This window comes from Dysidea avara, chromosome 1 (genome assembly GCF_963678975.1).
Source record: "Dysidea avara chromosome 1, odDysAvar1.4, whole genome shotgun sequence".
Lineage (NCBI taxonomy): Eukaryota > Metazoa > Porifera > Demospongiae > Dictyoceratida > Dysideidae > Dysidea > Dysidea avara.
This window is the reverse complement of record NC_089272.1, coordinates 22,590,727-22,613,585: the sequence shown is the minus strand read 5'-3', so window position 1 is coordinate 22,613,585 and position 22,859 is coordinate 22,590,727. Positions and strand designations below refer to the sequence as shown.

Genomic DNA, 22,859 nt, shown 5'->3' with positions numbered 1-22,859 from the left:
TGGCACTAAATCTTGTCCATATATATAGGAGCAAAATTGCATTTAGTGCCATTTTATCTGGACCCTTAGAATTTCAACGCAACATATTTTCATCGCTAGCAAAATTGGCAAAAAAAATTTGACAATAACTACAGTATATAGGGCTGGGAGATAATTTAGATAAAATAGATAATCTACAGTGTAGATACCCAAATCACCTATCGTAAATTAGATAATGATTTTCATTATTGAGATAATAGTAAATCTCCGTAATCTAGTGTATATCAACCACAGTCAGATGGAAAACCTTTGGAAAAATATCGAATTAAATGAGGAACAGGTAAAATTTCTGACTTGACAAGGACTTTATGTCAACAAATATGCAAAACTGTTCTTACAATATTACATTGTTATTGAGATAATATCAATTACCGAGATAAAATGGTTGTCACTTATCGAGATATAGGTTTTACTATTATCGCACAGCCCTAACAGTATACATTAATAGCTATTTGCATGCACAAATTATTTGTGTATATATAGTTAAAAATAATTCATTGTTTTAATTTTCGTCGATACAGCTAGTGATGAAAATTATTGACGACAAAATTTCCTGATTTACAGTAGCTGGTTGAATTATATGTATTATGATTGATAGTTGCAATCTATCAATTATCGTGATAGTAACGATTGTGATAAGTATAGCTTATTGCACAAATCCAGGTATCTTTGCTATTTTAGAAACCTGAGGAGTAACACAATAATCACCGAGGGCAAAGCCCGTGGTGATTATGTGCCATTCCAAAGGTCTCTAAAATAGTGAAGATACAGTGGATTTAGGCAATATCCGATTTAGACTATGGCTCGTATGGCTCTGGTAATGGTGGCTTCCTGATCCAATTAGTGCTAATATAACTCACTGGTATGCTTCCTAGATGAATATGATCATCTTTATGATCCAGCGATGTTTTCTTTACACTCTAGCAATGATTTCTGATGGCTATTGTGACTGGAATCCAGCAAAGCATGTGATGCACATGACAAAAAATTTTGTCATGGGTACCTAACCAGTTTAGATACCTACCTACGTACAGCTATCTATTAGATTTTAAATACCTCATTAACGACTAAACTTCAAAGCTTAGTGACGTGCAATATACCGAAAAATTATCGACATTGCAATATTTTTTCAATATCGTATTGAGTCTCAATATTTTTATAACTGATATTGATCAATATTTATCATTTAGTCAATATTTTGCTACAATTTTCATAATATTTTGGTAATTTACTACTTTTGGTATGTGATTGTGCAATCATGGTAGAAATGAAGCTAAGTTCTGTACAGTTTAGCCATTTTAAAAAGCGTCTACCAGTTTCCAAGGCTTGTTATTACCTTCATCACAAATTCTATAAAGCATAGCTGCTAATTATAAACATCTGCCCCACGCAATTAATCAAAAGAAAAAATACCAAAAAAGTATTGAAATTTCAATATTTTACCAAATTATCATATCGATATCGTACCGAAACCAAAATCCTAATATCGCACATCACTGCTATGTATGCCATAGTCTAATGATAGTATGCAATCTACTATTGCGATATGTTAAACATGATCTGTACCTGTAGTCAAAACATGGATAACAGTAGAAAAACATAATAGTACTGACACTGAGGTAACGAAAATCCAGTCAAGCATGCACCACAAAGATTACAACTGTAATACAGGATAATCTTGATCAATGGAGTGTTAAAAAGCAGATACGTGGCATGTATAATTGGATTTGATAACCACTAGTAATATCGTGATACTATCGTTATCATGATATAAAAGTTACTATCACTCGTGAATAGTGATAGTTGTACTATCACTCAGCTCTATCTTAGTTTTATGGCGTGCTATCATAACATGGCAGTACATGACTCTTGCACGTTTTTCCTTTAAACATTCAGAACTCTGGACAAGAGGAATTTACAGTGCGGGCATCATACTTGGAGATCTATAATGAAGTATGAACAGATACTGTATATACTATGTAGATATGTATGCCATAGTACACATACAGTGTGTGTAAATATACTGTACATGCAGCTACACTGTCATATACTGTAATGTCTACTGCCATTGTCTCTTAATTCTTATTTGAAAACAGACGTACCTTATACAGTTCTTATATACATGTATGTACCCTATGTACGTATGTCTACAAACACTTACTGTACAATGTCAGTATACACTTATACAATTACAAGAGTGTTTTAGCAAGAGTTCATAATATAGTACATGTAAATGCAGTACACACTACACAGTTGAACACAAAATCATAGTGACTGTTCAATTAGAGTATTTTTATGCGTGCATGCTATCAAGAGCATGTTCTAGAGTAATTAAACAGTGCTCTGTAGTCTATACATAATGGCTTTTCAGAACAATGAGTTTGTATGAACATTAGTTGGACAATCAGATATTATCATAGAACATGTTATGTGTTGTGCTTACAGATGTACATGTACTGCATGTACCTTTGTCTCCCATGTACACTATAGGTGATAACTGATTTGCTAAACCCATCTAAGGGAGATTTGGGTATACATGAAAGCTTGAGTGTAAGTTGCTGTAATGCTAGATGTACAGTATATATCTAGCAAGGTGTAAAAAGTCAAATTACAATACAATAATAACTAGCTCAGTCTTTCAAAATTTTCTTAAGGTTACGGGATACTGAGCGACTGTCAAACAAAAATTTTATTACGTAATTAAGGCGGTGTTGTGTATCAGCTGGTAACAGGCTTAAATTGTTGGGAGAATCATGGTGTGCTGACTGGACAGGTACAAGGTACAAGAAAACATACCTAACAGTACAAGATGACATAGAAACAACACACTTAGCAACTGGCACACCTGTAAGCACATGCGTAGTTTTGCTGACTAATGGCGATATTTTCCTGAATAAAAAATCAGGACTGTCAAACTAGTTGTTAACATTTTGTATCTAGTTTGGCTTCTTGTCTAGGTCCTGACTGGAGCTTTTTGTTAGAAATAATGTTTCTATTGCTTGTGATATCAATTTAAAAATAAATTTTGTGACCACAGTGTCTTGCTTTAGGCCATATTGTAGTCATATTTCAGCAACTATACGCATTATTCACAAATCCTTTTGTCAGTCCCTCACAAGTGATGTTCTTCAAATCTTAGAATTGTTATTAAGTTCTCATGGCTCTTCATTGGTCTGATTTTTGGTTCATAATTTTCACTAATTGGCATGGGGACAACTCATGTTTCCATAACAACATTTGAATTTCATGTCGATTAATGAGAAGTTAAGAATGCATAAATATTTGATAACAATGCATTGATTTTTGGTTCATAATTTTCACTAATTGGCATGGTGACAACTCATGTTTCCATAACAACATTTGAATTTCATGTCGATTAATGAGAAGTTAAGAATGCATAAATATTTGATAACAATGCATTGAGAAAAATCAAACCCCTAATCATGAAAAATGATTGATAGTGTACATGTGGGGTTTACAGTATCCCGTAACCTTAACTTTCATATTGTGTGTTGTTTAGAGAGGAGTGTTTGTGGACGACCTTATTGAACGTCAATGTCATGATGGTTCACAGTTATTTGATGTGTTCAATGATGGAGAAGGTGTGTGTGTGTGCGTGTGTGTGTGTGTGTGTGTGTGTGTGTGTGTGTGTGTGTGTGTGTGTGTGTGTGTGTGTGTGTGTGTGTGTGTGGTCAGTGTACATATATATTAAAAATTAATTTAAAGTAAAGTAGGGATCCAACTCATCCAAGCGATAAAACAATATGGTACTACAGCATAGCTTGGTGGGAAAACCCCTACATTGGCATGTTATAACCATCATTTTGTTCAATGCCAAAGTGTGACTGTTTCTATTAGGGTGACTACTGTGTTAGAGTATCTTCACCTACCAGAGGTGGTCACTGTTAAATATTTTCATTGTGCTGGCATTATGAATACAGCTAGACCAATAATAACGGGGTGTGTCACTGTGATCAAGAAAATAGATTGTTAAGAGCCTTGGTGTTCGATCGTTACGATTAATCAACCATGCAAGAGATGGTGTTAAAAAGCGTGATACTGAAGTTACAGGTATCTACCAAGCTTAAGGCATTCACAGTGTCTAAATGTGCTGTTCAAGGAAAGTGTTATTAGGGAAAATTGGCACCTCAATTAATATAGTTTCATTGCATGAAGGACCAAGACAAGGCTGATTGAGGATGAAGACAAGGTGTGGAAGGCACACACTTGTCAGTGCCCCAAAAGGCACATCCTGCTGGTGAATTTGTTATTGTGGCATAAAATAGCGGCCATGTGTTGCTTCGTTTGGCCTCCAGCCTTATGCTGGCAGCTGGTTCAAAATACAAGTACACCCCATATACTGTATAATAACTCTTGTGCACCTGAGCTCTAAACTACAAGTCATGTATAGCAGCATCCTTGTAGGCTACCATGTATAGCAGCATCCTTTCAAGTTGAAAGATATGCCTCACTGGTTAGTGTCATGCTTCTGAAGGATGCATAAACGAATGTTCTGAAATTTGAATGTTCATTTGTTTGGGAACATTCGAGCACAAATTCATAACATTTGAATCCTGTGCCCAATGTATATGATTAGGTCACATGCAGCTGAAAATGGTAAAAATGGTACAGGACATATGACACACACCAGGTGTCAAGTTAGGGTCATTCCATACCAAATCAACCAAAAAAAAAATCCTGACCCATTTGGATTTTCATGAAATTTGGCATAGACATGGACTCTACTAAGAAACTTTCTCACACCAAAATTTGGTCCATTCTATTGATCTCCCTTTAAGATATGACCGCTCAAAGTTTATTAGGAAATATTACAGCAGCTTACACAGATTTAATAAAACCATAACTTTGTCAGTAATTGCCACAGAGCTTGTCTGTTTAGATTTTTGGAATGCTTATTAAATTCTCTTTCAAGTAATGTATAATTCATTATAATTACTCAAAGGAAAAGGTCAAACCACAAAAATGTGACTTTTTCCTTTGATCTTAGTTTTTTCAAAAATGGATATTTTAATTCCTTTTATTTTTTGTTCAAATATTCTTCTAATAGCCTTCTTTCATGCCATTGGGATGACAAGTAGATCATGAGTTATGGCTACATACGTAATTCTTATTGATGTTTACATGCTACAGGGGGGGTATAACTACACATACAGTATGAACACTACAATAACAATACAAACTTTTAAATTCAATTATAGTATGGAATCTCATCAGAATATGGTAAAGTTGTAATACACATGTGGTTGGAGGCATAGTACACATGTACAGGTATAATCACAAGATTAAACAGAAATATTAATACTATCCATTGCTGAAAGCACACCAATACTCCCATTTTATGTACATATAATATATTATATCAATGCAGTTATGATAACTGGTGCAAATATCATCAAAAGTCCATAATAGAGATTGTATACCATAATTATATTGGGAAGGTTTGGTGGTAAATTATCTTATGGTACTGTAAGTTTAGTAAGGAAAAAAGTTAGACAAATTGTGAAACTTTTCCATTTAAATTGTTGGAGGGTTTTAGTTTTCATTACTTTGCCAAACATCTCCCCTGCCAAACTTTTCTGCTATTCCATAGCATCTCTGACATGTATCATTAGTTTTGTAATATCTGTATGCAAAGTGTTTTAACATAACAGCTACATTTCATAAAATCACAAGAAAGTGCCAGTGCAAAGAAAACTCCACAGGGGAATAGTGCACTGTTCCAAAATTTGGTGTAATGTTTTTAAAATTTTGTAACTCAGTAATAGAATGTACTATCAAGAGTACATAATAAAAATAGGGAGGGCCCTCCCTATTTTTATTATGTACTCTTGGTACTATGACCATGTAATTTGGAGTAGTTACACACAATTGGACACTGATAATGTAAACCAATTTTCTTGAATCTTTGCAAGTTTAGTATGAGGTGTAAATTACTGACCTACAGTACAACTCCTGATTTTTCATGAAAAATGCATCACAGTTTAAGATATCCTACAGTACATTTACAACATTTAGTGTTCATCTATGGTATAGCAAAAAAAAAATACACGGCAGTGAACTACTGCACATACTGTATGTCCAGCTACGAATGAAACCCAAAGTTTCAGAAAATGAAAATATTCTTTACAAATTTATCTTTTGGTTTTGAAATATGCAATAATGTTTTAGTCAATGTCGATGTCCATATATGAAATTTTCCAGTGGTGCAGCTTCTAAGTGTTACTGGTGCAATACATTTTTGAAAATTCATGCTGTTGTACAGAGTAGATATACAGAGGCCTTGATCTCACAGACAGTCTATACTCTACCACCTATATTAACAAGGCAATGCGCTAATGTCTGTGTTGCTCCCCATCCCTTGTGACTTTATGATGTGTAGTTGTTACATCAAAAAACATTACATACAGATTCCGCAAAAGAAATTATACATGTTAGACAAGGACTATACAGAATAATAACAGAAAAGCTTAGTGGAGAAATTGTTTAGCAAATTTGGTTAAGTTACCACAATTTTGTCAAACTATTTTCTTCATCAAACTTAAGCACCAAACCTTCCCAATATTTGGTACAAAATCTCTATTATGGACTTTTGACGGTATTTGCACCAGCTTTCATAACTGTATTGATATACATAAAATGGGTCCTTCAGCAATGGAGAGTATTAATACTTCTGTTTAATCTTGTAATTATACATGTGTACTATGCCTCCAACCATATGTTTATTACAACTTTACCATATTCTGATGAGATTCCATACTATAATTGAATTTAAAAGTTAGTATTGTTATAGTAGTGTTCATAGTTATACCCCCTGTAGCATGTAAACATCAATAAGAATTACGTATGTAGCCATAACTCATGATCTACACCCCTGTACTTGTCATCCCAACTTCAAACTTACTGGCATGAAAGAAGGCTATTAGAAGAACATTTGAACAAAAAAATAAAAGCAATTAAATTATCCATTTTTGAAAAACCTAAGATCAAAGGAAAAGTCACATTTTTGGATAATTATAATACTTTAAAGAGAATTTAATAAACATTCCAAAAATCTAAACAGACAAGCTCTGTGGCAATTACTGACAAAGTTATGGCCATTTTACAGGTTTTTGCAATTGAATTCGTCCCGTTTGCAATTGAATTCGTCGGTTTTGCAATTGAATTTGTCCTGTTTGCAATTGAATTTGTCCTGTTTGCAATTGAATTTGTTGGTTTTGCAATTGAATTCGTCCTGTTGCAATTGAATCCGTCTGTTTTGCAATTGAATTCGTCCTGTTTGCAATTGAATTTGTCGGTTTTGCAATTGAATTCATCGGTTTTGCAGTTGAATTAGTCATTTTTGCAATAGAATTCGTCGCGTTTGCATCACAATTCGTCATAAACAAAATGGCTCCAAGAAACCAACCGTTCATTAAGAGATGAATTATTTATGCCTTGGATAGTTACACTTGAGACACTAGAAGGTAATTGAATCTGGTATTAAGCGAAGTTGATAGCTGTCTGACAAGCTAATTAGCTAATTAGCTTGCTAGCGAGTGACCACACCCATCGCAAATGGCGCAGTAGAGTTTGGAATGTTGCTGGAGAGGCTGCAGAGGAAGAATTATTGCCTTATAAAGAGTTGTTTACTACTGTTGTACTTGAACAAGTTCTTGTAGCAGCTGCTACATCATGTTTTCGTGTTTGCTCCAGCTGCTATTCTTGTTATGGACGAATTTAACTGCAAAAGCGACTAATTCTGTTGCAAAAGTGACGAATTCAATTGCAAACGGGCGAATTCAGTTGCAAAAGCTACAATTTCAATTGCAAACGGGACGAATTCAATTGCAAAAGCTACGAATTCAATTGCAAAGTCGCCGAATTCAATTGCAAAAACCTGTATTAAATCTGTGTAAGCTGCTGTAATATTTCCTAATAAACTTTGAGCGGTCATATCTTAAAGGGAGATCAATAAAATGGGCCAAATTTTGGTGTGAGAAAGTTTCTTAGTAGAGTCCATGTCTATGCCAAATTTCATGAAAATCCGAAGGGGTCAGGATTTTTTTTTGGTTGATTTGGTATGGAATGACCCGTTATTAACATTTACTTTGTACTTAGCTATTGTTTACTACACTTAGTTAACAGCCTGTTCTACAGTCAGGTGCATGTGAAGCCAAAACCGCTAGCATACTTTGCTGCTGTTTACACTCACTTTATGGTCTATATCAAAGAGTAGTACTGTAAGTGCATAGAATCCTCACAACAATAGGTCTTAGTAATCCTTAGATTCAATACATTTAAAATTTTGATTGTGGGTTTTAAATGTTTGAATAATCTGCAGTTTTTCATTCAAATATTCGAATGCTCATTTCTAGCATTAGTTTATGCACTACTTCTGAAAATGAAATGAGGTTTTGTATGAAAAAATTTACATAAAAAATAAATGGTCAAAAAGGTAGAGCTGTAGTGTACCTTTGTGTATTTGCAGCAATAAATATGGGAAGATCTGCTTACAATAAATTATAATTAACAATTTAAAGTGGACGAGCTACAAAATAATACCATTACAGGACCTCCAGCCTTCATCTACAGTACATGTAAACACATTTGACCACAAAAGTGATCAGGTAGTGAATTTGCTCAGGTAAATGAAGTCCATTCATTTATAAAATAAAGCTCAATTACTCTAATAGAACACACACCAGGAAACTACAATCACTCTCACCTCAGGAATAATTGAGGGTTTGGGTTACTTGATGTTCTACTGTACATTGTATACATTGACATGGTACTTTTTACAATTATTTCCCATTTTACAAATTAGTTGTCGCATAAACAGATCTGTGTACAATGGCTACACGTAGAAGTGAAAAATTAGGATTGGTGGGGGTAGACACCACCTAGGGCTCAAAATGAATGGAGTTGAAATGGTACGGTCAAGCTAAATTACATGCCTTTGGGAGCTTGGCACAAAATCTAGCTACATTTATGTTGGTGTAACTTGGCCTGGCAGGCCAGGGCAATAACATGATCTCTACTCACTCCAGTACACTGTACTTACAGTATTTTGATACAACAACTTGAGTACTGTGTGGGTTTTTACTGCAAAGTCCAGTTCCAGAAAGGATAAGTTGATTAAGTTAGTCAGAGAGTGAGCACTGGTGATTCTGCCATACTTGTGAAAAATGATGGGAAATTGAAGAAGCTGCTTCTTGTACTCCAAATATTTCAAAGGTCATAAATGGTTCTAGTGCACTACTGTACATGTATGGAATATCAAACAGTACAGTAGTACTGTTTAAGCAGGGATCCCCCCAAAAATGCTGCCTTTCACAGCATTTAAAAAAAACAAGAAAATGTTTACAGGCGGCTGGGTATAGAATTTTAAAAAAATCACTGAAGCATGATTTTTTGTCTGCCTGCCTGTAAGCCAGCTTGCTCACTTTGTCCAGAAGTTTAATGCTATGTTATAGTTTTGAATTCTCATACACACCCTGTACATTTTGGCTTCTTCAACATAAAAACCATTGTTCATATGAATACACACTGTATACGTGTACACACACACACACACACACACACACACACACACACACACACTGTATATAGGTTGGTAAATATCAAACGACACGAGTAGGGTTCCCCTTGAAAATATCGCTGGCTGCCAAAATTCCATCTTTTAAAAAAAATCATCCTAGAGATGTTTTACGCCACGGAAATCACCTTTATGGATTAGTACTAGTCCATATAATATATAATACAGCATTAAATATAACGATACACTTACAGGTGGCCGGATATAGAATTTTAAAAATCACCGAAACTTGAATTTTAGTCTGCTTCTGCCTGCTTGTGCGGCCAGTCACAAGGCTAGAGACCAAACCATAGATAATATACATATAGTACTGTACAAGTAGGGATTTGCAACAGTGACGTCACTACGGACAATTCCCATTACGGGCAGAGACTTTGAGTGGCGATATCTCACTAACTATACTTTGTTTCTTCTTGAATTTACCTTGACAGTTTCTATTTACTATTATATTAAGTGAGTGTTACCAAATCACGGCGGTTTGTAGCCAGTATGTCCTGGAACTTTGCTATGGTTGCTCAGGCGTGGCACCAATAATTTTTGTGGCGCTATTACTAAGAATTGTGACAAGTTATGAGAATTTTTAAAGTAACAACTACTGTAAGTCTCCAATGACTGAAGATTTGTATGAAGGTTATATTTTGTGAAGTGAGGCTGATTCTGAGCCCGTAACCTCACGTAACCAAGACCCGTCAAACCCGTAATGAGGATTTCCCATACATAAAACTATTAGTTCCAGCATATTTAGCAGAGCTTATGATAAGAATTCTCTGTTGTCCTGCCACAATGTCCTGGCAAACCAAAATTGGCTGGACAATTGTCAAAATTGGCTGGACAATTGCCAAAATTGACTGGACATGTAGAAGATGAATGTCCAATATGTCCACTGTAGCATAGCAAATGAACATTATAGTGGTGAGATTGTCACATGCCTTACTGCAACTGTTATGTGGTTACAGTACACCAGCAGTGTTGGGAGTAGCGCGTTGCAGTACGTAATATTATTACTTTTGTGGTAACAAAGTAATATAACGAAATACGCTATAAAACAGGTAATATAATGCAAGGTACTTTACTTACAAATGTAATGCGTTACCTATGTAATATAGTTACTGTAACGAGTTTAATATTACGTAATTTTATTACTACAAGTAACGAAGTTACTAATCTCGTTAGTTATCCCCTGAGTAACGAAGCCTACTGAATGAAGCTTATTCACCAGCTTCTTACTTATAACCAAAATTTGCATATTGTCCAACAACGCAATCAGATAAGGTGGTAGTTTCACACGTGACAGCTTAAGGCTATGGACACAAAAGTAATATAATATGTAATATTATTATAGTTACTTTATTTTATGGGTAATATGTAACTGTAACTAAATAGTTCAGTTGCAAGTAATATGTAACTAATTACTTTTACAAAGTAACTTTCCCAACACTGTACACCAGAGGGTTGACAGTGGTACATTTGTGGTCACTCCCTTGGGTTGTAAGAATGTATTCTATCTCCTGACAACTAAGTGGTTGTTATTGTTGATACAGTGTGTAGCATGCCAGCTCAGCCCTTAGGCTTCTTCCTTATGCTTTGATGGGACACTGTTTCCGGACGAATTGCATTATGGTCAAACATCTGTGTAATTTGACCGGATTTTGTCTGGTGTCCGGACGTTATCATAAGCTCTGATTTAGATGCCACAGAATTATTTCAGAGCTGCATTTCAGGAGTGCTTCAGACTATAGAAGAGATATACTAGCTGGATATCTGCCTGCAACTCCGCGAATGGGATCCGTTCGTGATAGGTTCATGACCCTGCCCATCAAATAAAGATCGGACTATTAGCCATAGAGTACGGAGATCACATGCACCTCTTAACAGTCTAGCTATTTATTTATCAGTAAACAAGATGACCTCACCCCAGCCCTTATTGGTCTGGCTAGCTGCACACCTCTTGGCTGACTCGAGATATACTCTAATACAACAGTCATGTAGGATATTCTAATAGAACAGTCACAATTTACATTGTAGCTAGCTGTGCTACAATGAAAAACTAAACAAGCTAGTATTTCTTTAAAAAATTAAATATTGTTAATTTAAAAATGAAGTAGGGATCTATGCAATAAAAAGTAGTGAAGTAAGAGATGAATGATGGTATTACAGCATAGCTCGACGGAAAAGTCCCTACTTTGGCACATTAGCTGTAACACAATTATTTTGTTCAGTGCCAAAGTAATGACTTTCCCATCGAGCTATGCTGTAGTAGCATGCATCATTCATCTCTTATTTCACTACTTTTTATTGCATACAGGTGTAGATCCCTACTTCATTTTTAAATTATTTTTTTTTTTAATACTAGTAGTACACATATTCACCTTATAACTTTTGTGGGACCTCAGGTGAATGCAAATACAGGAGTGCATACAGTATGCCTGATACATACACGATGTACATATGAATACTAAACTTATGTTGTATATCCTGTACTTGGTACTTCTCTACACAGCTAACAGAAAGTATGGAAGTACCAAGTTTAATGAGCACAGCTCACGGTCTCATACAGTCTTCAGAGTTACACTGAATCACAAGAAGACTGACCATGTATGCAAAATGGGTATCTTGGTAAGTACTATACACATGTTGTCTAAACTCACTGTAAGGTTGCAATTAATGTATTGTGCTATCCACTATATGTTCTTGGCAGCATGGATGATGTACAGTGTACTAACTGATGTGTATTAATTTATGCTTATCTACTATAGAATTTTGTTGATCTTGCGGGGTCAGAGAGGGCTGGGCAAGGAGGTGCTCAAGGAATCAGACTTAAGGAAGCAGGTTTTATCAATAAGAGCTTGCTTACTTTAGGGAAAGTGATTTCAGAATTAAGTCGAAAGCAGAGGTAAGGTTGAAAGCAGCTCTGTGGCTATACATACATACAGTATTGCAAGTACTGTACATTGATCCTTATGGTATTTTTGTTCTGTACAAGTAGTACATTCACTAGTGCATCCAAACGTCATTAAACATAATACATATACTCATATAATACATTCATGATTCAATAATGTGACCAGATTTCTAATCAAAATTATCAAATACATACAAAACATTTGTATTATCCATTGTCATTCAATCAAGAGTGTAATATTAACCTAGAGAATTGAACTTTGTTTTACCCCATAATTAATAATTGCATAGAGAATAACACGGATGTTTCAGTAATTGTTTATTTACGCAAAATCGTAATTTGAAATGTGTACATGGCAATGAGTCGTAGTTCACCAGCTTTTTGTGTTATATATATATATTCAACCAAGAATTCAACAGTTGTTGTACAGGGAAAGTGTAAGGATCCAAGATAACTTCAGCTCGCTCTTGAAAGCATTGACACGAACAAGCATGTTGTCTCCTTCAGGTATCCACTGGGCAGTGCCAGAACTGCTATTTCACTTTTAACATACTGTACGTACTACCTGTATCGTGGTTTTGCTATGATGTTTTCGCTTGCTTTATTTAGTAACCAAATTGGATTAAATACAGCAACTAACAGCATCATATATGAACAATTACTGGAATATCCATGCATGTTATTCTGTGTGATCATGAGATAATATGCCATTTAATACTTTTGGTTACTGTTATATGCTCTTGATTGTATACACTGTGCACGATGCCTTTCATACTGTGTTGTACTCTGTTTAGCCATATTAGCTTTCGGGAGTCAAAACTCACCAGACTACTCTCCTCTTCACTTGGTGGAAATTCCCAAACTTGTATTTTATGTACAGTGTCTCCTAATGTTGTGGAGGAGACCCACCTTACACTACAGGTGAGCTACAGCATACAGTATGTATTACAGTAGCTGTACTAGCTGTACTATCCATTTTGATTTTGCATATGTGTACATTTTTTTTTTTTTGTAATAGTGATTATTTTACTACCTTTTACTGTAGTTTGCAGATCGTGCAATGACAATAACCAATCGACCGAAAGTGAACGAGGTATGTTGTAAGTTGCATAAGTACAGTGTATGATATTGTGGCTTGTGTGTTTCCTATACACTACACATGTGTAGATGGACAGTGTACATACACCCTGTATACTGACACATACATGTATTGTTTCATCTATCACCTGTCATCTATTTCTATGTTGATATTGAAGCCAATCAAACATGTACTGTAGCAAGATACAGACAGTAGTAGTGTTTGCATTGTGCTTACATATATTCTTTCTTTTTCAACCTATTTTACAATCTTAAGCTATAGTACAGCATGCACTTTTCTTTTGGCATGCCCTGGTAACTAAACACCCTATTTAGCCTGTGTAGGCCATATATATCAAAAGAATTTGGCAAAAACAGTCAATTATCAGCCTCTACAAATAATCATTGAAATTCTAATGTGTATAATGTGTGTACTGTATGTAGCTATGTACATGTTTTTAAACCACCACAGCTGGTACTTGGTGATGATAAAGAATTGAGAATACAGTACCTGACACAAGTGAATGAGCATCTGACCCAGCAACTACAATTATTGCAGGTGTGTGTATATGCGTGCATGCCATGCGTTCATGTGTGTGCGTGTGTGTATACATTTGAGCATGTTTCTATACACAGTGTACAATCAACACATGTAACCTTAGAGCATGTGGGGGGTGGGTATAGTGTCTGTAGTGTTATAATTCTTTGTATCTCCTGTATATCCCATTTACAGAATACCTTATTTTACCAGTTAATATAGCCACGGTTCACGTACACGTATTAGTTAGTTGCCCCTAGATAGTACTGTATCTGTAGGAATCTATTCTGGTACAAGTGCTAGTAACACACATTTGAAGGAGAAACTAGGCAAAAGAGTTGTTTTAAGCCAGGAGCTATTGTTTTTGAGAGGAACCATGTGGATAACAGTATATTAAAGGAGGAAAATCTGTATTAAATTCCCCGGGCTATGCCACACAACCTAATACGTACTTAGTAGCCGCCTCACACACTCATTCCCTTTGTGTATTAATCATGCGTTAATTGAATATAGTATTGATTGTATGCATGTGCCTAGCAATGTTGCTGGCAACTGCAGAACTATCTCAACATTTCTCACTGAGCTACAATAGCATGCCTTCATTGCTTTTAGACAGCTGCATAAGGTATTTCTTAACAGCTCTCCTACATTGCATGTGTGCACGGTGTTACTGATTCCTGACTTTATGCTTCTTCATATGTACAAACCATGATCCTTGTTGTTATGTCATACTTTAGTTCGCTTCTCACTATGTAAGTTACTCTTGATATAAGTGAATGTGGTGGATTATGTGGTATGATGCACACACATGCAACTGGTATGTAATTTCAGAATTCGTCTTCATCAAGTGAAGATCAAAGTGGAGGCAAAATGGCTGAGCTCATGGGCTCATACAAGTACTTTAAGAAGAGAGCTGATGAATACTTGGAAGAGTTGCAGAAAGAACGGGCCATGCAATCACAACTGAAATGGGAATTAGAGGTATGTACTTGCATATACTGTACATACATTATAGGAACAGCATTCTTTCATGCACATACACACACACACACACACACACACACACACACACACACACACACACACACACACACACACACACACACACACACACACACTAGCTAGCTAAAAGTGAAGCGACATCCACTTTGTAGACTAATGCACTGTGTCTACATGTAATTGTCTTCATGGTGTACAGTATGTACACATGCTGTGCATTCACTACAAGTTTTTTACAGGTAATACTGAATCAGAATGCTGCACTGCAAGCATCAGATAAAGCACATCACAGCAAAATAGAGGTACGTAATGTGGTATGTATGCATGTACAGTATAAATAAGGACTTTAGTTTTGTTATGCATTTGTACAGACACCACCTATTGGCCTATTAACATACAATTTTTCTCTCAATATCAAGACACACCGTAGTGTGTTGTGCGGCCCAAGAAGCTGGCGCGTAACACCCGTGAGTATATTGACAGGAAGAAAGAAAATGCAATTTTCATAGCTCTGTGCTGCCTTGATGAAACAAGACGAATTTTGCTGTGGACACTTCCTCCACCTTCAGCACTCCACATTCCAAATTAGAGCGAAATCGCTTCAAGCGTTCCCGAGATATGCGACTTCAAAAATTGGCTTAGTTTCTTCGTTTTTTTTCTTCTTATTTTTCTTCCTCTTTCGCACACTTACAAAAACTGCTATAAAACACAAATGCTATATCCGATTACCTTGAAATTTGGCACACAAAAGGGGGATATAAAGGCACATCTCTGTACCAACTTTGGCTAGGATACAATAAACCGGAAAAGAGTTATGATCGATTATTCACGAAAAATAACACCAATATGTTGTCACGCCTACAGGGTAAACCGCGTATGAGAAGAAGCTGAAAATCGGTGGGTGAATAGGTTAACTATTGAACCTCAAACCTTTTGTGGTTTGAAAGAAATCGAGCTAAAAACCAGGAAGATACAACGAAAAAACCAGCAGTGTGTAACAAGTACACAATCAAGATTAGCTAATAAAAATGACTACTTGCCACGCCTACCAGATAAACTGCTAGGGCGAATGCTTTGAAAAATCGCTGTATAGAAGGAGTAATCATCTTAGAAAGGCTTTTCAATGGTGTAGAAGAATCAGACTTAAAGCCACGGAGTTATAACACGAAATCCAACTTAGTGCAGAAAGTGCGAGATCGAGATACTCTAATAGAGCAGTCATCCTAATAGAGCAGTCACCCTGAAGAGAATTCAAGAGATCAGCTAGAAACAAGTAACCTGTATAGAGATCAGCTAGAAACAAGTCACCCTGTAGAGAGATCAGCTACAAACAATTCACCCTGTAGAGAGATCAGCTGCAAACAAATCACCTATAGAGAGTTCAGCTACAAACAAATCTCCCTGTAGAGAGATCAGCTAGAAGAAGTTACCTTGTAGAGAGTTCAGCTACAAAGAAACCATCATGTAGAGAGTTCAGCTGCAAACAAATCACCTGTAGAGAGTTCAGCTACAAACAAATCTCCCTGTAGAGAGATCAGCTAGAAGAAGTTTCCTTGTATAGAGTTCAGCTACAAACAAATCACCCTGTAGAAAGATCAGCTTAAATAAAAAATCAAATCAATCAAATCAGCTAGAAGGAGTCACCTTGTAGAGAGTTCAGTTACAAAGAAACCATCATGTAGAGAGTTCAGCTACAAACTAGTGACCTTGTAGAGACATCAGCTAAAATAAATTACCTTGTAGAGAGTTCAGCTACAAAGAAACCATCATGTAGAGAGTTCAGCTGCAAACAAATCACCTGTAGAGAGTTCAGCTACAAACAAATCTCCCTGTAGAGAGATCAGCTATAGTATGTTCACGTTGAGCTGAATCCTGAAAAACAGCTAAAAATTAAAAGTGGATTTTTTCTCAACAGAGTTAACATTTCAGCCAACCAGATAATTATTGGTGACAACAAAGGTGTCAACAACAGACACGTATGGTTTGGCTCCATTACAAGTTCGGGAAAGGACTGTAATGGGCATTGTATTTATATGGCTTCCCCATAGGAAATGTATTGAGAACATTTTGATTGGCCGTAAATATTATGTCAAACATTTGAACAAAAAGATTTTGAAATATTCTTAGCGGGTCAAGCAATAGTACAAATGAGCCAAATTTCAAGATCGTGTGTAATTGCATCCATGAGTTATTAAATGTTTTTGAGGGTTCAGCTCAACGTGAACATACTATAGAAGAAGTTACCTTGTGGAGAGTTCAGCTTCAAAGAAACCATCATGTAGAGAGTTCAGCTGCAAACAAATCACCTGTAGAGAGTTCAGTTACAAAGAAATCTCCCTGTAGAGAGATCAGCTAGAAGAAGTTTCCTTGTAGAGAGTTCAGCTACAAACAAATCACCCTGTAGATAGATCAGCTAGAAGGAGTCACCTTGTAGAGAGTTCAGTTACAAAGAAATCATGTAGAGAGTCCAGCTACAAACTAGTGACCTTGTAGAGACATCAGCTAATTTAGAGACATCAGCTAAAAGAAATTACCTTGTAGAGAGTTCAGCTACAAAGAAACCATCATGTAGAGAGTTCAGCTGCAAACAAATCACCTGTAGAGAGTTAATCACCTGTAGAGAGTTCAGCTACAAACAAATCTCCCTGTAGAGAGATCAGCTAGAAGAAGTTTCCTTGTAAAGAATTCAGCTACAAACAAATCACCCTCTAGAAAGATCAACTAGAAGAAGTCACCTTGTAGAGAGTTCAGTTACAAAGAAACCATCATGTAGAGAGTTCAGCTGCAAACAAATCTCCCTGTAGAAAGATCAGCTAGAAGAAGTCACCTTGTAGAGAGTTCAGCTACAAAGAACCATCATGTAGAGAGTTCAGCTGCAAACAAATCACCTGTAGAGAGTTCAGCTACAAACAAATCTCCCTGTAGAAAGATCAGCTAGAAGAAGTTACCTTGTAAAGTGTTCAGCTACAAAGAACCATCATGTAGAGAGTTCAGCTGCAAACAAATCACCTGTAGAGAGTTCAGCTACAAACAAATCTCCCTGTAGAAAGATCAGTTAGAAGAAGTTACCTTGTAAAGAGTTCAGCTACAAAGAACCATCATGTAGAGAGTTCAGCTGCAAACGAATCACCTGTAAAAAGAGTTAAGCTACAAACAAATCTCCCTGTAGAGAGATCAGCTAGAAGGAGTTACCTTGTGGAGAGTTCAGCTACAAAGAAACCATCATGTAGAGAGTTCAGCTGCAAAGAAATCACCTGTAGAGAGTTCAGTTACAAACAAATCACCCTGTAGAGAGATCAGCTAGAAGAAATTACCTTGTAGAGAGTTCAGTTACAAAGAAACCACCATGTAGAGAGTTCAGCTTCAAAGAAATCGCCCTGTAGAAAATTCAGCCACAAACAAATTGCCCTGTAGAAATATCAGTTAGAAGAAGTTACCTTGTAGAGAGTTCAGCTACAAAGAAACCATTCTGTAAAGAGCTCAGCTGCAAACAAATCACCTGCACAGAATTCAGCTACAAACAAATCACCCTGTAGAGAGATCAGCTAGAAGAAGTTACCTGTACTGTAGACAGTTCAGCTACAAACAAATCACCCTGTAGAGAGATCAGCTAGAAGAAGTTACCTTGTAGATTGTTCAGCTAACAATTCACCCTGTAGAGAGGGCAGCAAGAAGAAGTCACCTTGTAGAGTGTTCAGCTACAAAGAAACCACCGTGGAGAGTTCTGTAATAAATATATGTGACCGTCTCAGCAAAAACCCGACTTGTTCGCACAAGCATGTGTATTGAGAAAATTGAAATTTAAAAATAATTCGTAAAATTATGCATGCTACAAAAAAAAAAAATGCAAGTTTTTATCGAGCCAGTACTTGAAGAAGGAAGACTCATATCGATTAAAACTATATACCATCTTATTCGCCTGTTCATGAAGAGTTCGAAAATCTTTGTTTCGTTTCCCTAGCTCCAACGGTATGCGTGGTCACGTGCGTTTGTTTACGATGCGGTAAACGTAAACAAGATTGTCATCGTTTCTTCTACGAAACCGCCTTCATATCCATTTGCGCAAGTATCTACAGGGCTAATACTATACCTTGGCTGATGTGCTGATCCATGGTGAACGTTTTAAACCAAATTGCATTGTTGTAGACCAATCCAAACAGACGTTATGGCTGCGAATGTAAGCGCCTGTAGTTTATTTTCAGTATAGTCACTGTACAAATCGATTATCTTGCTCTTCCTACTGTCTAGCGCTATAATTCCAAAACTACACACCACAGAAGGCTGAAACTTTGGTGGTCCATTCCTTGGACACTGCTGATATTGCTGAGTGAATAAAAAAGATTTTTTTAATTGTGCGAACAAGTCGGGTTTTTGCTGAGACAGTCACATATGTGTTATATATATAATTTGTACATTTACTGATAAAATCAGAAATATTTAAAGTACATCTGCTTCATCTTTTCTTCTTCCTGTGGTAAAGAAAGAAAAAAAGACAGGTTAAAAAAGTCCCAAAGCCGGCATATGGCCGGCTTTGTGGTATAAAAATACAAAAAGAATTGAAATCTAATCCAAAACAGCCAAGCTGTAAAAAAAAAACAGTGCGGCCCTCAAAAAGGCTATGGTGAAAAAAGATGTGAAATCCATGGTGGCGGCCAAGAAATGGCTGTGATGGTAGGTTAATGGTAAAAAATTTAATAATGGCAATTTAGGTGAATTTTTTTTCCAAGACCAAGCAGCACAAAAATTCACCTGAATTGTCGCTATTAAAATTTTTACCATTAACCTACCATCACAGCCATTTCTTGGCCGCCACCTTGGATTTCACATCTTTTTTCACCATAGCCTTTTTGAGGGCCACTCTGTTTTTTTACACCTTGGCTGTTTTGGATTAGATATTTAGTACTTTAGAAACATTTGTATATGGCCCAAATCAGTTGTTCATGTTGGATCCAAAACTTAATTATACTACTACACTGTATGTTGTTGTCGTGTAAAAGAAATCCAAATACTTAATGTCAGCATACACATATGGTATACTTATGACATGTGGTTGTATTCACTCTGCTATGCAGGAACTTGAAAGTAATCTGAATAGTTTGCACCAGCGGTTTGTAGCAGAGAGGTCTTTTGCAATGAGAGAACATGAACGTGATATGGCTGAACTGATAACCTATGATGACATGGAGTTTGTTACCGTTCAATTAGAAGAAGAGTGTCAACAGAAAATCAGTGTATGTACTGTATTTGTTAACTGTACTATGGTATACGTATGTGTCTGTAGGATACGTATGTGGGAATATGAATATCTACTGTAGTATGTGTTATGTTTTTACCACATGTAGCAACTGGAAAAAGAACTTAAAACACAAATAAGTAACAAAGAGGCAGAGATTGAGGTATATGCATATACAAAGTACTGTATTGTAAGCATTGTACATATGTACTAATATAATCACCCTTAAAACATGGTACCAAAGTAAAGGTCTTGTTGAACGAAACAACTTGGTTTTTATTTGAAGTTACAGTACATGTAATAGCTGGTAATTCCATTTTGAAGTTATGTCGCTTTTATTAGCTGCAATATTTTTTGAGTTTATCTGACTTTTACTCAAGCTTCACTGGACAATTCCCCAGTCGTGACAATGCTAGATTGAGAAAAAGAGCCATTACAATGATAATAAATTCCCTAGGAGATTCCATCACACTAACACGCTGAAAACAATGTGCACTCGTGCATGCACATGACCTAATGACATGATTTTTTTTCAATAATTCTGTATCTCAATCTGCTGCTTTTTTCCTCATGGTGCCTAATCCAATATCGATACACAAATAGCCAATCTACAGAATGATTTTTCAATTCTGTTATTAAGGTGGCACTGAAGTAATTATGTGAAGCCCTATAATGTCCATTTGTCACAATTAAAGTTAACCCACATACTTAATGAGCTAATTTAGGATGGCAGATACACCCTGTAACTCTACTTGTAAATAATGTAGTCTACATCTAAAGGGTTTTAAGATAGTTTGTAGTGTTATAGTTTACCATACCAAGTTTCGTGGAACCACCCATTTTGATTTTGTGTCTATGAAACTCAAAAATTACAAGCCGATTTAAAAAATAACTCTCCCAAGATAAAACCTATCGCTAAGCCGCCTTGGCTCTTACGGTTTCTCACCTTGTAGAACAGCTCTATGCATTCCTTTTTGTCAATAACAAAACAGAAAGTTGTTAAAATGCACACCTGTTTTCTTCACTATGGAGAGTGCGATTCTCGAAAAATCGATGCATAGACTTATTAAAATTCGCCTCCCTGGTGCCTCTACCAAATCTTGAAGGTCTATTGTACACAAAACTGAAGTTATTAAGTGAATTGTGAGACAGTGTGGCTGGCCATGGCGTGTAGACATCACATGATGACAGCTGGTGCCGTTTGCCAGTGAATTTACCAGAGTTTTCACAAGATAGCACTGTTATAACGTGAATAATGTTAAAATAGTAGACTGACAGTTTAATAGAGCTGGTTCTTTTAATACTTCATAGTGCTTCACATTGCTCTCAAGTTCTCTGTGTTTTTTTGCACATGACCACAAACATGCTGTTACATTAGCCTTGTAAGGCTTTGTATAATTACTTCAGCGCCACCTTAATTTTTGCAAGGATGATATACAAGTTGTACACCTGTACAACACATCTGACCTAGCCTTTTGATATTTATTTGCACTGAATGTCATGTCCTTTATTGTGTGATTGTAGGAACTTAAAGCCAGCCTAGATGCCAAGGCAGCTGAATTAGAGGTGAGTTACAGTTTATGTATTAATGGAACATTTTGAATAAAGATGATTGTCTGCATGCCAAAATGACTGTACTATACACACAATAGGTGTGTGTTCTATTAGAGTAATTAATAATGAATGAGTTTACATTTTCCAGTCATACAGTATCGAGTGCATACTGCGAATGCAATATGGAAAAATAACACAAGACCACACCAGAGTGCTATTTTTTCATATTGCACAACCGTGGCAGTGATTTCTGGTCGTCTTTGTTCATAGCTTTCATTTATGGACTTGAACTGCATTGTTTTCAGCCATCAGACGATCAGTAAGTGTCTATGTACACCCTGTAGTTCAAGTTTGGTAAAGCAAACAAATAGCATCATTTTGGCTACTTCTGGCTATTTAAAATGTTACGCACATGATATTCCATACGCAGTTATAAATTAGTGCTGTATGGATATACCTGTAATAGCAGTCTTATTCGTTTGTTTCTTTTGCTATCTAGATAACGGAAATGTACTGTACGTACAGTGTAAATTAATTTCCAAACATGTGTGGGGTTTTGCAGATTGGTCACATATGCACATGGACTAACAGTATTAGTTGGTGGTGCTCTTTTGTAACACCATATTAGTATGCGCTACTGTGCAGCTCTGCAATGATGTGTCTATACTCTTATACAGTATATTGTACTTTGCGTGGGAGGATCAAAGTGATGCCGCATATTGTAATGTCCTTACAGCACTAATCAGCTGCATAACTGTACTGTATGAGTCATACTGTACAGTTATGCAGCTAATTGAGTAAATACAGTACAGTTATGTACTTAATTGGGCAAATACAGTACAGTTATGTGGAGAATTTATTTGTGGAATATTACTTAAACAACACACTGTAAATCACTAAAACCAGCCAAACTAATCCTACT

The 22,859-nt window shown here is 36.2% G+C and overlaps 1 protein-coding gene across 5 annotated transcripts in view; it reads left to right on the top strand.

Moving 5' to 3' along the window:
- Positions 1-22,859, top strand: part of LOC136259450 (uncharacterized) — a 53,463-nt gene that overhangs the window by 6,649 nt on the left and 23,955 nt on the right. For all 5 annotated transcript variants that reach the window (XM_066052961.1, XM_066052950.1, XM_066052956.1 and 2 more), the window contains exons 6-18: positions 1,936-1,992; positions 2,530-2,589; positions 3,560-3,641; positions 12,135-12,250; positions 12,391-12,527; positions 13,331-13,457; positions 13,582-13,629; positions 14,086-14,172; positions 14,983-15,132; positions 15,390-15,452; positions 20,223-20,381; positions 20,493-20,546; positions 21,908-21,949. In XM_066052961.1, coding sequence (XP_065909033.1) covers positions 1,936-1,992; positions 2,530-2,589; positions 3,560-3,641; positions 12,135-12,250; positions 12,391-12,527; positions 13,331-13,457; positions 13,582-13,629; positions 14,086-14,172; positions 14,983-15,132; positions 15,390-15,452; positions 20,223-20,381; positions 20,493-20,546; positions 21,908-21,949 — 1,182 coding nt within the window. The remainder of the gene's footprint in view (positions 1-1,935; positions 1,993-2,529; positions 2,590-3,559; positions 3,642-12,134; positions 12,251-12,390; positions 12,528-13,330; positions 13,458-13,581; positions 13,630-14,085; positions 14,173-14,982; positions 15,133-15,389; positions 15,453-20,222; positions 20,382-20,492; positions 20,547-21,907; positions 21,950-22,859) is intronic.